Raw genomic sequence first — 12,368 nt, 5'->3', positions numbered from 1 at the left:
TATGTACTACCTAAAAGCAAAATGCTGAAAATCATTTAAAGAACAGAATCTCAGAAACTCTGTTATTGCTCTGGATTTAGAAGAGCATTAGCAGAACTGAAAGGAAATTGAAATAGCCATGAATACTCTGCTGCTAATAAGCATTTTGAAATGGTGGGCCAGGCCTTCATTTTGGCGAATGGCTCCCCAGTGTGCTGAGCAGCCTGGTCCCAGCCCAATCTCTGGTACAAATTAACACGATTTCACTGGAGTTTTGTTAATTCCTCCTAGGTGAGGATCCTTCCAACTTCTAGTAAAAACTGGCAGTAACATGAATGTAGGCTTAGTCCTCAGACCTATAATTTGCCTAAATTTGATTTAAGTTATTGCGCTGTCCGTGCAACTCTTTACATGCAAACACAAAAGGGAGCGTTGTTATTTCTAAATTTAAAAAGTGGGTGCCAGGAAGCCAGGACAAAGAGCCCCGTGTGCCTATAAACACCCCCCCAACCCAACCCCGCTGCCTGCCAGCCCGCGCCCGAGCGCCAGCGCTCCCACCAGCACCAAGGACCCAGCTCGCTGACCACATGCATTCATCTGCAAATGGAAATAAGTGCTAACGCCAAGCTCCCAAATGATTCTGATTATGTTTCTGCGAACAACACCATTTCAAAAAAAAAAAAAATGAACCAACACAACAATGAGGATTCTTGTGCCAGCGCCCTTTTTATTACAACGCCTTTGAATGCCTGCAGTCCCCTTCGCTGCCCGGGGCGGACAACGGAGGCCGGGACAACAGAGGGACAACGGGGAGCTCTTGCACTTCTCGGGCACTGCGGGCCGGGCTCCCAGACACCGGCGGGGCCTGGAGGGGAACCGACCGGGGCCGAGGGGGCGGCGGGGCCCGGGGTAGGCCGCAGTGGGCCGGGCCGGGCCGGGCCAGGCCGCGCCACGCGTTGCCATGGCAACCGGAGACGGGAGGGGAGGGGGGAGGCCGCGAGTGGTCGTCAAGGCAACGTGCCGGCGCCTGCGCAGTAGGGAGCTGGAGCCGGCGGAACGACGTCACGCCGCTGCCCGTTCTCACGCCGGAAGTGGTTGTGGCAGCTCTTCCGGCTGGCGGCGTGTGGCGGAGCGGGCGGCGAGAGCGGCCCCGGCACGGCGGCGCCATGGTGAAGCCACAGTACAAGGGCCGCAGCACCATCAACCCCTCCCGCGCCAGCACCAACCCCGGTACGTCTGGGAACGCGGGCAGGGCCTTATCTGGACGGGATGGGACTTACCGGGTCCGGTCGGGCCTTACCGGGCCGGGCCGGATCTGGCCTTACTGTACCGGACCGGGCTGTACCGGGCCTAACTCTGCCTTCTCTCCTCAGATCGCGTTGATGGCGCGGGAGGCAACAACATGCGGGACCGCGCCACCATCCGGCGCCTCAACATGTACCGGCAGAAGGAGCGGAGGTGAGCAGGGCCCGGTCGCAGCGGTGCTGCGGGAGCCGGTGCGTGGTGTGGTGTGGTGCGGAGCGGAGCGGCCAGCCCCTGCCGTGGTGCGGGCTGGGGGCTGTGCAGAGAGGGGCTGCGGCCTCGTCTGGTGGCTGGTTGGAGCAGAGCCCCTCCTGTGTGTAGTGTCAGGAGCTGGGAGGCTTCATCTCGAGCTCCAGCCAGGCCAGCGATGCTATCAGGGAGTGTGGCTCAGCTGGAAAACACATGGCAAGGAACAGCTGATAGGATCTCAGGAATGTCACGAACCCCCAGATGCTTCCCTCGTGTCCAGCTCAAAAGCTCACCTCAGAACATCTGAGGAGCCTGATGTCCCCAAGGCTCTCTTACTAAGAGATTCATTCCTTCTATGTGAGAACCTCTGGCTGCAGCACGGTTCCCACCTTACAAACACGTGCCTCTGCCGTGTTGTGGATGCCGTCGGGGTTACTTAAGGTTCTGGATCAGATTAGCAGCTTTGTCTTGTTTTGCCAGATTCCTCTTTGTTTTGAGAGAGGACTGGGGAATATGTATTTTAAAAACTACTCAACTTAAGCCAGGTTTCAGTGTGGAACTTTATCTTATGATCAGGGTTCAGTGCAAGCTGATGGGTTCAGCTGATTAGAAAGTCGCATGAGAGAAGAAAGTGATGTTAGGAAATCAAACTTTAGTGCTTTTTGCATTACGGTAAGGCATTTGTATGCAGCCTCCGTGAAGAGTTTAGTCAAGCTGGAGTGAGAATGAGGAGTTTTGAGATGTTTTGTAGGGAATTGGCATACTGTTTTTCTCTGCATGTTGCATGCTAACTTCTATCCGTTGTTCTTAACTTGTCCCCAGGCCAATCTTATAAATACGTGTAGTTACTTGTACTCCCGTGGAAAAGTACAGAGTTCAAATTACAGAAACTCTTAGTGGGGTGTTTTTCAGAGACATTTCTACGTGGTTTGACACAGAAAAATATCAGGACAGGATCACCTGTGGCCTTTGAACTGCAGCGACAGGGGAACCTTCCAGTCTGAGGTTAAGGTACCCGGTGTACCAGTTCAAAAGGAAGGGTCTTTCTGGATTTTATGGATGCACTTCTACTCCAGTGAACAAAAGTGCTAGAGGGGTGTGTGCTTCTTTGTGAATTTACATGCATTCTCATCTTTCACTTAGAAACAAGCGTGGCAAAGTGATTAAACCTCTGCAGTATCAGTCAACAGTGGCACCAGGCACGGTTGCAAGAGTGGAACCAAATATTAAATGGTTTGGTAAGTTGTTTTTTCTACTTTCAGGCTCAACAGGCTCAGAAGCTGTTGGACTTGTGTTTTTAAAGTGTTAAGTATTTAGGAATTGTGATCTCAGTGCTGTGTTGGACAGATACTGGAAATGAAGGCAAAAGAACTGCTACCATAGGCAAGGGCATTGGCTCACACCTTGCATGTTCCTGTACTTAGGGTGTTTGCTTCCCATACACTGCTGAAAAGTGTGGGTTTTTTGTCTCCTTTGGTTATTTTGTGGGATTTTCCCAAGTATACATACGTTGTAGCCTGTGCATGTTAAGTATCCTAGGGATACTTGTGAAAGTTTCTTTAAATTATGGAAAAGAATGGGATTGGCTTATATATGCCAAATGTGGGGTTGTATCGAATAAAATCTTCTATTTCTTGTCACTAGTATTTTGATTCCAAATAGAGTATTAGTGTTTTATTAATGTACCCCATGTCTGTGAAGCAGTTAACATAGGGAATATTGATTTTTACCTGCAGGAAATACTCGTGTGATCAAGCAGTCATCCCTACAGAAGTTTCAGGAGGAAATGGAAACTGTCATGAAAGATCCGTACAAAGTGGTCATGAAGCAAACCAAGCTACCAATGTCCCTCTTCCACGATCGGATTAAACCTCATGTAGGTATTGTTCATCTGCAGCTCGTGAAGGCTGGGCTGCTTGCACAGATATCGTGAATATTATTTACCTGTGGGAGACTTGATGTGTTTGTAGGAGTATTGGAAGGAATTAGGGCAGATGACTGGGGGAGGATGTTTTTGAAAACATATTGCTGTAATGCTTCAAATTCCTCATGTGAAAGACTTTTTCTGAGGATGCATCATGCTGCTAGCACGCTCTTCTGCAATGACTCCGAGATCAAATATGTGCTTTTTATCTTGAACCAGAAATTCTTGTGCATGCAGCCTCCTTTTCAAGTAGAATCATGTTTCAAGTACATAATTTTAGTTATTACCAGGCTTCTTTCATAAAGTCTGAAATATTATTTTGGATTATTGTTAGTTATTTTTTCATGTGGAAATCTGCCAGGTTTGTGTCATAAAAATGTTTCCTAAACTGAAGAAAAGGTTACCGCAAACTAAAATGTGCGTTGTAAAAACAAATGGCTTCTTTCAGCTCTGAACTGTATTCTGTTCCAATAAAAGTTGGCATTCATTACAGGCTTTAAAATCTATGATTTTTGACTGTAATTGTCCCTGACAAAAATCTGTGAATTTGGCGAGATTTGTGAACTTGTTAGAAAAATAAGAAATGATCAAAGATAGCAGCTAAATTTTCATCATTGTAGCCTTAATTACTTTTGACATCATTTATGCAGAAAGAACCGAAGCATAGTTCTTTGGCAAATGCAGTGTGTTTTGTTGCTTATTAAATATCCACTCTTATGTTTCTCAAAGGTTAAGCTGCAAAACTCAAACATTGTTAGGGAAGTGCCTGTAACTCTTGTCACAGGTTGCAGAGTTGCACTGAACTAAGGTCTTGTACGCTGCGTGTCATGAGAGATGGAAAACAGTTTTTGGCTTTGTTTTCTTTTTTACCAACCCATCTTTCCTTAGAACTCCAGAGTTCACATTCTTGACACAGAAACGTTTGAAACAACATTTGGCCCCAAAGCACAGAGAAAAAGGCCAAATCTCTCTGCAAGCGATGTGCAGTCTCTACTGGAGAATGCTGAGGCCTCAACGGAATCTTACGATCAGGGCAAGGACCGGGACCTGGTCACAGAAGACACTGGTGTAAGGTAATTAGAGAAGAGAAATTATTCTTTAGTTACATTCCTTAAAATTCAGCGTTATTAGATATATAAAAAAAAGTCTATTTCCTCCCTCAATGTTGCTACTGTCTGATGAGTAAGCAAAGTAAAATCAGCTGAATTTGGCTCGGACTTCTTAAAATTCTCTTTTATCCCAGTATATTTAACTGAACTGTTGCTCCCAGGGGTCCCTTCTGTCTTCATTCATAACTGATTTCCTGTTGCATGTCTGAAAATCTGCAAACTCAGATTTTGGGTTAAACTGGGGACTGGGTTTTCTCTCCTTTTTTTGTCTGTTAAGTAACCAAATGGCTTTAGAGAAGAGAGCACTATAACCGTGTTACTGTGGTTGCTGATGTCTCTGGTAATCCACTTGCAGGGATGAAGCACAAGAGGATATATATAAGAAAGGACAGTCCAAAAGAATCTGGGGTGAGCTCTACAAGGTCAGTAACATTTATAATTTGCAGCAGTTATTTTTCTGTCTTTCAGTCTTTTCAAAGGCCATTGCTTCAGCACAGCACTGGCAATCTTGTACAGCAGTAATCAGAAAAGCTCTGAAAACCCTTTAGTTTATGGATCTTGCCATGTTAGGGAAGCTTTGACAACTGAATATGCTCTAAAGTTTCTTAGAAACGTTGAGACTGTCTTTGTTCATGTGGAGATGTCCTGAGCATGTAATTTGCTGGCTCATTTTCCTGTTAGCCTAACTGTACTGAGTGACTGCGTGACACCATACACCCTCTTCTAACATTAGTCTGATTCTGATTCAGTACATCAACTGGAACAGAAAAAAAAAAAACAGCTGTAGAAGAGAGTAGAGATTCATTTTCACATCTGCGCTTGACTGAGCTTGATCCTTGAGCTCTTGTCCCAGTGGGACAAACATCTGTAAAATACATGATCTAAAGACGAACTGGCAGAGCCAAAGGTATAAGCTTTGCTTGGATTCCTGGGGCTTTACCACAAATAAAGCAGTCAGATACCCTTACGTTTCATTAGACTGAAACCATCTGGCACATTGATAGGCTCTTCTTTGGACTGCTCTGACATTCGTGTCCCAGTGAGTCACCTTGACTGCTAGAGGAATGGAGCTGAGAATGAGTTAGGGTTGTAAGAGCAGTTTGTACTCCCAGTGTCTGTTAGATGTGAAATTGCTTGATTTCTTGTTCTGAATTTCTGAATGTAGCTTAAAACTTTCTCACTTAGATCTAAAAGCAGCGGGAATGATAGAGCAAAACAGATTTCAGTAAGGTGCTGCCAAAAATGCAGGAAATAGCTGTGAAACAAATTCACTTGGCTTGAAGCAAGTCATAAACTGACAGCTCCCTGCTGTAGATGCTTAGTGGACTAACAGCAGGTTTCTACTTGGTTGTGTTTCATATTGATCCAGAAAACACTCTTTATATCCTGATCCTTTATGAAATGGTAGAATTGAATTGCTGCAGAATGGATGGAGAACATAGTCTGCTAAAGCAATTTGTTTCCGTTTGGTTGCAGTGTTTACTTTTCCAAGTGCTGCAAACATCTTTCTAGTACATAAGAAGCTCTAGCGCATAAAAGCTGCAGGGCTGTCCAGCCTGAACTTGGAGGGGAGTAGGGAAAGAGAGAATGAAGGACCAATGGGTATTTAGTCTGAGGTTCTGTCACGGGAAAGTAACAATTGTTCATGAAGAATACAAGGTTTTTAAATTAATGATGCAGATTAGAAAATTACTAACATTCATTTCAGAAGTTTATGTCTAAAAATTTCTTTCTGCATGATTTTTTTTTCCAGGTGATAGACTCATCGGATGTTGTTGTTCAAGTTCTTGATGCCAGAGACCCCATGGGTACTCGCTCCCCTCATGTGGAATCTTTTCTGAAAAAAGAGAAACACTGGAAACATCTCATTTTTGTCCTGAACAAATGTGATCTTGTTCCTACCTGGGCTACTGTAAGTATGGTCCTGCCTGTTGTGCGCTGGGCCTTCTTTGTTCCTTTTGTATCCTCAATTTTAATTCTGTTACCAGTCCTCAGGCTGGTTTCAAAGGGCGTAACGTAACTGGGATAATGGGAACTCTCTGCTTGCTTGCTATAAAAGTAACAATTACCATTTAAATCCGTCCAAGTTTGGCTCAGTTGAGCAACAGTCACCAGCCACAAATTCTCTACTTCCTCTGTCTGGATTTAACAGTTCAGCTGATATCTCCAGAGTGTGCTAAATGTTAGTCTGCTTAAGATCCATATCCACCACAGCTGGTCTGTTTTATATTGTTAAACTAATTAGTTTTAGCTAGCAGTGAAGGCGTTTTTGGGAAATTGTCTTTTTATAAAAACAATAGCCAGTGCTTTTAGCTATTGGATTGGTGAAATGCTTCAAAGGTTCTTACAAAGCAATTTTCATAGACAGCTGCATTTGTGACCCAAGCGAAGATGCTGTGTTCTTCTCATAAGCAGATTGTTTCACCACCTCTGCAGCACAGAATCCCTAACGGAGCAGTATTTTCCTCTTTAGAAGCGCTGGGTTGCTGTCCTTTCCCAGGAATATCCAACACTTGCTTTTCACGCCAGCCTCACAAACCCTTTTGGCAAAGGTGCCTTCATACAGCTTTTAAGGCAGTTTGGAAAGGTACAGAACAATTTGGGGGCTTTGTATTGGGGATTTGTTCTTGTTGGGGGGGGGGGGGGGGGGGGAATGGGGAAATGCCCGTTTCTGTTTAGTGTGGGATTTTTGTTTTGTTAGTGTTTGGGGTTCAGTACATTTTTGTGGCCGTCATTCTGTGGTGAACAAATGGAAAATGCTCCTTCAAACACGTTCAAAATGTGCATCAAGCTGAGGAGATCCCTAAGAGTTGGTTTGACTGTCATTGTCTGGCCTCAGTTTCTTGTAGACACAGACACAGATACTCACAGAGAGTATCAGTGGAATATTGAACTGAATGTGTAGAAGGGAACATATTTCAGGCCTGATAATGTCATGCATGTATGCATAATCTGATAAGATATTCTCACTTTAAGTGTCTTCGTTTTCCCAAGAAAGATGTTTTCTCTTGTCTTGAGATTAGTGCTATATGCTGTCCCCAGCTGCTGCTTGTGTTTGCTTTGTTTTTCATCCTAAAAGGTTTCTAATTTAATACAAGTAATTTTAAAGCAGCGAGGAATGCGGAGGGTTCATATCTTCCCTTTTGAAGTAGCAATTGTCTTCTTCAATGACTGGAGTTCTCAAATACCAGGTTGGTTGTACCTTTGTGCATCTCTCCTGGTATTAAAAAAATAAATAAAAATAATTTATTTTTTTTTAATCTGGTAGACTTTAGAGCCCTTTTTGCTTGCCAATACAATGAGGACAGAAGTTCTTAAAACTGTAATGTTAATTCTGGCATTCCCTATGATGTATTAAAAGAAGTTTTATTTCTTAACAGTTACACTCTGACAAGAAACAGATCAGCGTGGGTTTCATTGGTTATCCCAACGTTGGCAAAAGCTCAGTGATCAATACATTACGGTCTAAGAAGGTCTGCAATGTGGCTCCTATTGCAGGTGAAACTAAGGTAGGAATAGATTCCCGCATTAAAGAGGTGCAAGGTGCAAAACCTCTTGGCTATCTAACAAGAATGCCAAGTTAAATTCTGTTTCTGTGATACCAAGTTTATAAGATGACTCCTATATTTTAGAACTGTCTATTTAAAAGCAGAACAAAGGGCTGTTCATGGAAGGAGGTAACACAGGTGACTGCTGATCTGTTTCAGGTGTGGCAATACATTACCCTGATGAGGAGGATTTTTCTAATTGACTGTCCAGGTGTAGTTTATCCATCTGGAGACTCAGAAACGGACATTGTGCTGAAGGGAGTGGTACGTATCTGAGCTAAAAGCTGGAAAATTCTTGCTGTTGTCAGTGTGATGGGTTCAAATAAGTGAATGCACGCTTTCCAAAGGGTTGATACTCTAACATTAATTTTCAGGTTCAAGTTGAAAAGATTAAAAGCCCTGAAGATCATATTAGTGCAGTGCTGGAAAGGGCCAAACCAGAGTACATCAGAAAGACGTACAAAATTGATTCCTGGAATGATGCGGAAGACTTCCTTGAGAAGCTTGCTTCTAGGACTGGAAAACTGCTAAAGGTGTGACAACTTTAGGACAAGAGAATGGCCTCAAGTTGCCCCAGGGGAGGTTCAGGTTAGAAATGAGGAGACATTTCTTCTCAGAAAGAGTGGTCAGGCATTGGAACAGGTTGCCCAGGAAGGTGGCAGAGTCACTGTCCTTGGGGTGTTTAAGGAGATACTGGACGTGGTGTTTGGGGATATGGGTTAGTGCGTGATGGTGGTGGTAGAGGGTGGTTGGACCAGATGATCTTGGAGGTGTTTTCCAACCTCAACGGTTCTAGGATTCCGTGGTCTTCCTGCATTTGCAGGTTGGAGGAGTGTGTGGGTCAGTTTCTGCACTGAACCTGGGAAATAGGAACGTTTCATTTGCAAAGGTGATATAAAGGTGGTATGCCCTGCAGACATGGACAGAAAATGTTACTGGATTCTTTCAGGGTGGTGAGCCTGATGTGCAAACAGTCAGCAAGATGGTTCTCAACGACTGGCAGAGGGGTAGAATTCCATTCTTTGTGAAGCCGCCCAATGCAGAAACAGGTCCCCAGGTGAGGATGTGACGCTCGTGCCTTTTCTTCTTGCGTATTACTCAGTTTTCCTAATGGTATTCACTGGTGCTTTCCCTGGAGTGCCTTGGGCAGGGCATGTCTTTGGGCTCTGACTAGTGATTAAAGTGACACTCAATTAAAGTTGGTAAGTACATGGAGAGCATGAGGTGGCAGTGCTCTTCCACGGAACTGTCTGAGCTGTTTTGCAATCATCTACTAGCAGAAATGTCAGTAACTAATTGTCTTAGGTTTCTTCCAAAGAGATCATTTGGACAGACTGACTCTGTGGATAATATTATATGTGTTACACCCTTTCTTGTAGCCTCCTGCGTTAGAAGGAGCGATGACATCAAGCCAAGATAATGACAAGCCGGAAATCTCTGAGTTGGCAGCATCAAGTGTGGAGCCAGTAGAAGAGAAGAATAATACAGACAATGAAATTAAGCAACTCATGTCACACGTTCGGCAAAACTTTGGGAGGATTAATGTGGCACCTCAGTTCTCGGAAGAAGACTTGGTTCCTGTAGATGTGCCAGGCTTTGATGAAACAGACAGTGATTCTCCTGCAGAGGAGGAGGAAGAGGAAAATGAGCAACATCAAGATTTGGTAGAGAATGAATCACAGGTGGCTGTACAAGGTGCCAAGGAGAGCTCTAAGGCAGTTCTTAAGGCTTTGGAGGAGAAGATTGCAAAATGCAAGAAATTTCTGGATAGAGCCAAAGCCAAGAGATTCTCAGCAATAAGGTATCTGAATGCTCAGTGACTCGTTTTTATTTTCACAGAGGGACAAAAGGGTTAATGTGTTTCTGCTGTAACTTCACTCAATTTTTGATTTCTTGCCATGACTTCTCTAGTTTAGCCATAAATATTTGAAATTTGGCTAGGCAGCAGTTTGTTTTTGAAAGAATATTCCAAGTCCTATTGGCCATTGTAACTAGAAATGTTCTCACTTTTGGAAAGTTGCCTCTTACGCTATAATTTAGAAACCTGTGGATATTCTGGGTAGCAATATTTCTTTCTTGGATCTCTCCTTGATGTTCAGCACTTTCTTGAGCAATACCAAAGGCTAATGTCCTACCTGGATATGCTAATTGGGTCTCCGTGCATGTACAAGAGTATCCTAGGTCATACAGCAGGCCCAGTTTTAGCAGACCTCATCCACCAGCTTTGTGAGGACAAAGATGTCAAAGTGAAGTGTTAAATTTTGTTCCTTTGTGCCAAGCACAAGTCCAGTAACCCCAGAGACAAGCCTGTTGGTATCTCTCTTCCATGTGAAGACTGTGGCTTTGCTGATGTCAGACTACTGGGACCTGCTGGAGGTTGATCACTCCTTGCAGGTGGCTACATTTTGTATTATGACAGTCTTTTATTCCCTGTTTTTATCTTTTGTAGAATCCCTAAGCAGCTGAGTGAAAAAGTGTTTGCAAAATCAATGCAGAAGTGTGAAGAACACAAGGAAAATGAAGGCAGAGGTAAAACAAGATTAGATGTTCCTTACCTATGTTTGGAAATGCACTAAGCAAGAGAGGGAATGAAGGAGAGAGCATTCATTAGTTCCTGACTGAAAGTTCTTCTTTCCCTTAAGTTATTTAAATCTTTCCATAGCGAATGCAATGGGTGCCTCATAATCTTGCTTTAGGTTTTCTGTAGGACTGGATAGTCTGTGTAGTAAGATGTCCTCTACTAGTGAATGAAGATAAAGTGAAGACAAATGTTGTGTTCAGAGCTGAGTGCTGCTGTGGGCAGGTTTCAGTCTGAGCAACATCCGTTCCACGTGGTACAACATTACACAGGCGGGGATGGAAGTGTTTTATGACGCTGTAAAAGCACAGAGCTACTTCAGGCTATAGGTTTTACTGCAGTCGTTTTTGAGAGTCTGTGTCTTCAGATTCCAAAGCGAGTTTGATTAAAGGCAAAACGATGTGGGAGAACCTTATTCCAACAAGGCTATGAAATATTTCTAGACTTACATATTGCTTTAATCAGTCCGCTTATGAAGAGCGGTTTTCGTTGTAACAGGGAGTGATTTCCTGGTAAGGGACATGCATGGTTTTTTGGTAAAAACTATTAAGGCATGACCAAAGTAGATGGGGCAGTGACTCCAGCCTTAAGTTTTGTGAGCAGATGGTTGTTTTGGGAGGTGCTTGAGTATGTGATCATTGCTGTTTGCAGGCAGCACGGAGAATAAAAGAAAAAGGAAAGCAGAAGAGGAAGATGACGATGACCATTTGGCTGAACAGCCTTGCAAGAAGCTTACATCCAAAGAAGTAAGTGAGATCTCCTGTAGTATCACAGAGAGGCAGAATAATAGAGCTGGCTTTTTTTCTACTTAGCTTGCTCAGTATCACTTAAGAGGTTTGAGACCTGGCACTATTAGCAGGAAGAGAGCACAAGGCCTGTAGGTTAGGTGGGGGCAATGTGAAGACAGGGTGACCTGCTGCTGACATGAGATGTGACAATAGTGTTCCAGCTGAGCATGGGCCCCAAGGAGGGGACAGGCTGGTGACAATGACAGAAAGAATGTTGAAAGGGAGAAACCTTTGTAGATAACTGTTCTGCTTTCGGTGTTAGCTTGCCTACTGGTGCTGGTAAGAGAAGAGGGATCCAAATGCTGAAGTGTGAAAATGAGGACCTACGTGGGCAAAAAGTCATTGGCAGTTCTGTTCTGTTTTCAAAGGGAGATGCTGCTGCTATTTCCTGTTCTTACTAATCAAGTCTGAACAATTCTTCCAGTGTAACTTAAATACTAAGAGAGAGAGACTCTTTATAGGACTTTAAATGAGATTTGTAAGCAAATCTTGTTCAGCAAGGGTTTTTCAGAGCACTGCTAAGACTGTAAAAGGGGAATGGAAGACTGAATTCTGTTCATGTATGTTTGGTCACATCTTCTGTTAAAGCTCTCTGACGTGACCATGCCCATCAGTAATGTTTCCTATTAAGTTATTTATTTCACTTAAGGTATTGGAATACAAAGCAAACACCATTTAAAAGAATGCAAACAAATTCAGGCTATGGATACTGTGGACTTGCTAATATGTTTTGTGTGTATTTACAGAGGAGACGAGCTGAGAGGCAGCAACGCTCCAAGAAAGTCGGAGTCCGGTATTATGAAACTCACAACGTGAAAAATAAGAATAAGAACAAGAAAAAAAGTGGCTTGGAGGCACAAAGATCAAAGCACAAAAAATATAAACATAAGCAATAACTGCTTATTCTATTAAATTTTACATAAAACAGCTCTAGTACGCAGTGCCTTTTTT

At 43.6% G+C, this 12,368-nt stretch overlaps 1 protein-coding gene across 1 annotated transcript; it reads left to right on the top strand.

Moving 5' to 3' along the window:
- The first annotated feature begins 1,078 nt into the window (after positions 1 to 1,078).
- Positions 1,079 to 12,354, top strand: GNL2 (G protein nucleolar 2). Its single transcript, XM_084300757.1, has 16 exons — positions 1,079 to 1,209; positions 1,353 to 1,437; positions 2,614 to 2,708; positions 3,207 to 3,346; positions 4,283 to 4,467; positions 4,859 to 4,925; positions 6,257 to 6,415; positions 6,977 to 7,090; positions 7,884 to 8,012; positions 8,211 to 8,315; positions 8,426 to 8,584; positions 9,001 to 9,108; positions 9,431 to 9,852; positions 10,501 to 10,580; positions 11,281 to 11,375; positions 12,164 to 12,354. The coding sequence occupies exons 1-16, from the start codon at positions 1,146 to 1,148 to the stop codon at positions 12,311 to 12,313; spliced, it is 2,157 nt and encodes a 718-aa protein (XP_084156883.1). The 5' UTR covers positions 1,079 to 1,145; the 3' UTR covers positions 12,314 to 12,354.
- The last annotated feature ends 14 nt before the right edge of the window (positions 12,355 to 12,368 follow it).

Source organism: Netta rufina (assembly GCF_964035555.1).
Source record: "Netta rufina genome assembly, chromosome: 23".
Lineage (NCBI taxonomy): Eukaryota > Metazoa > Chordata > Aves > Anseriformes > Anatidae > Netta > Netta rufina.
The sequence above is the reverse complement of the archived record's forward strand: the minus strand, read 5'-3'. Positions and strand labels throughout refer to the sequence as shown.

What these genes read in the sequence shown, in the direction of transcription:
- GNL2 (XM_084300757.1), top strand. Translation starts at nt 1,146, where the DNA reads ATGGTGAAGCCACAGTACAAGGGCCGCAGCACCATCAACCCCTCCCGC. An exon ending in TTGTTCCTACCTGGGCTACT is followed by an intron (nt 6,416 to 6,976) that starts GTAAGTATGGTC and finishes TTTCCTCTTTAG; the next exon opens with AAGCGCTGGGTTGCTGTCCT. An exon ending in AAGAGATTCTCAGCAATAAG is followed by an intron (nt 9,853 to 10,500) that starts GTATCTGAATGC and finishes TATCTTTTGTAG; the next exon opens with AATCCCTAAGCAGCTGAGTG.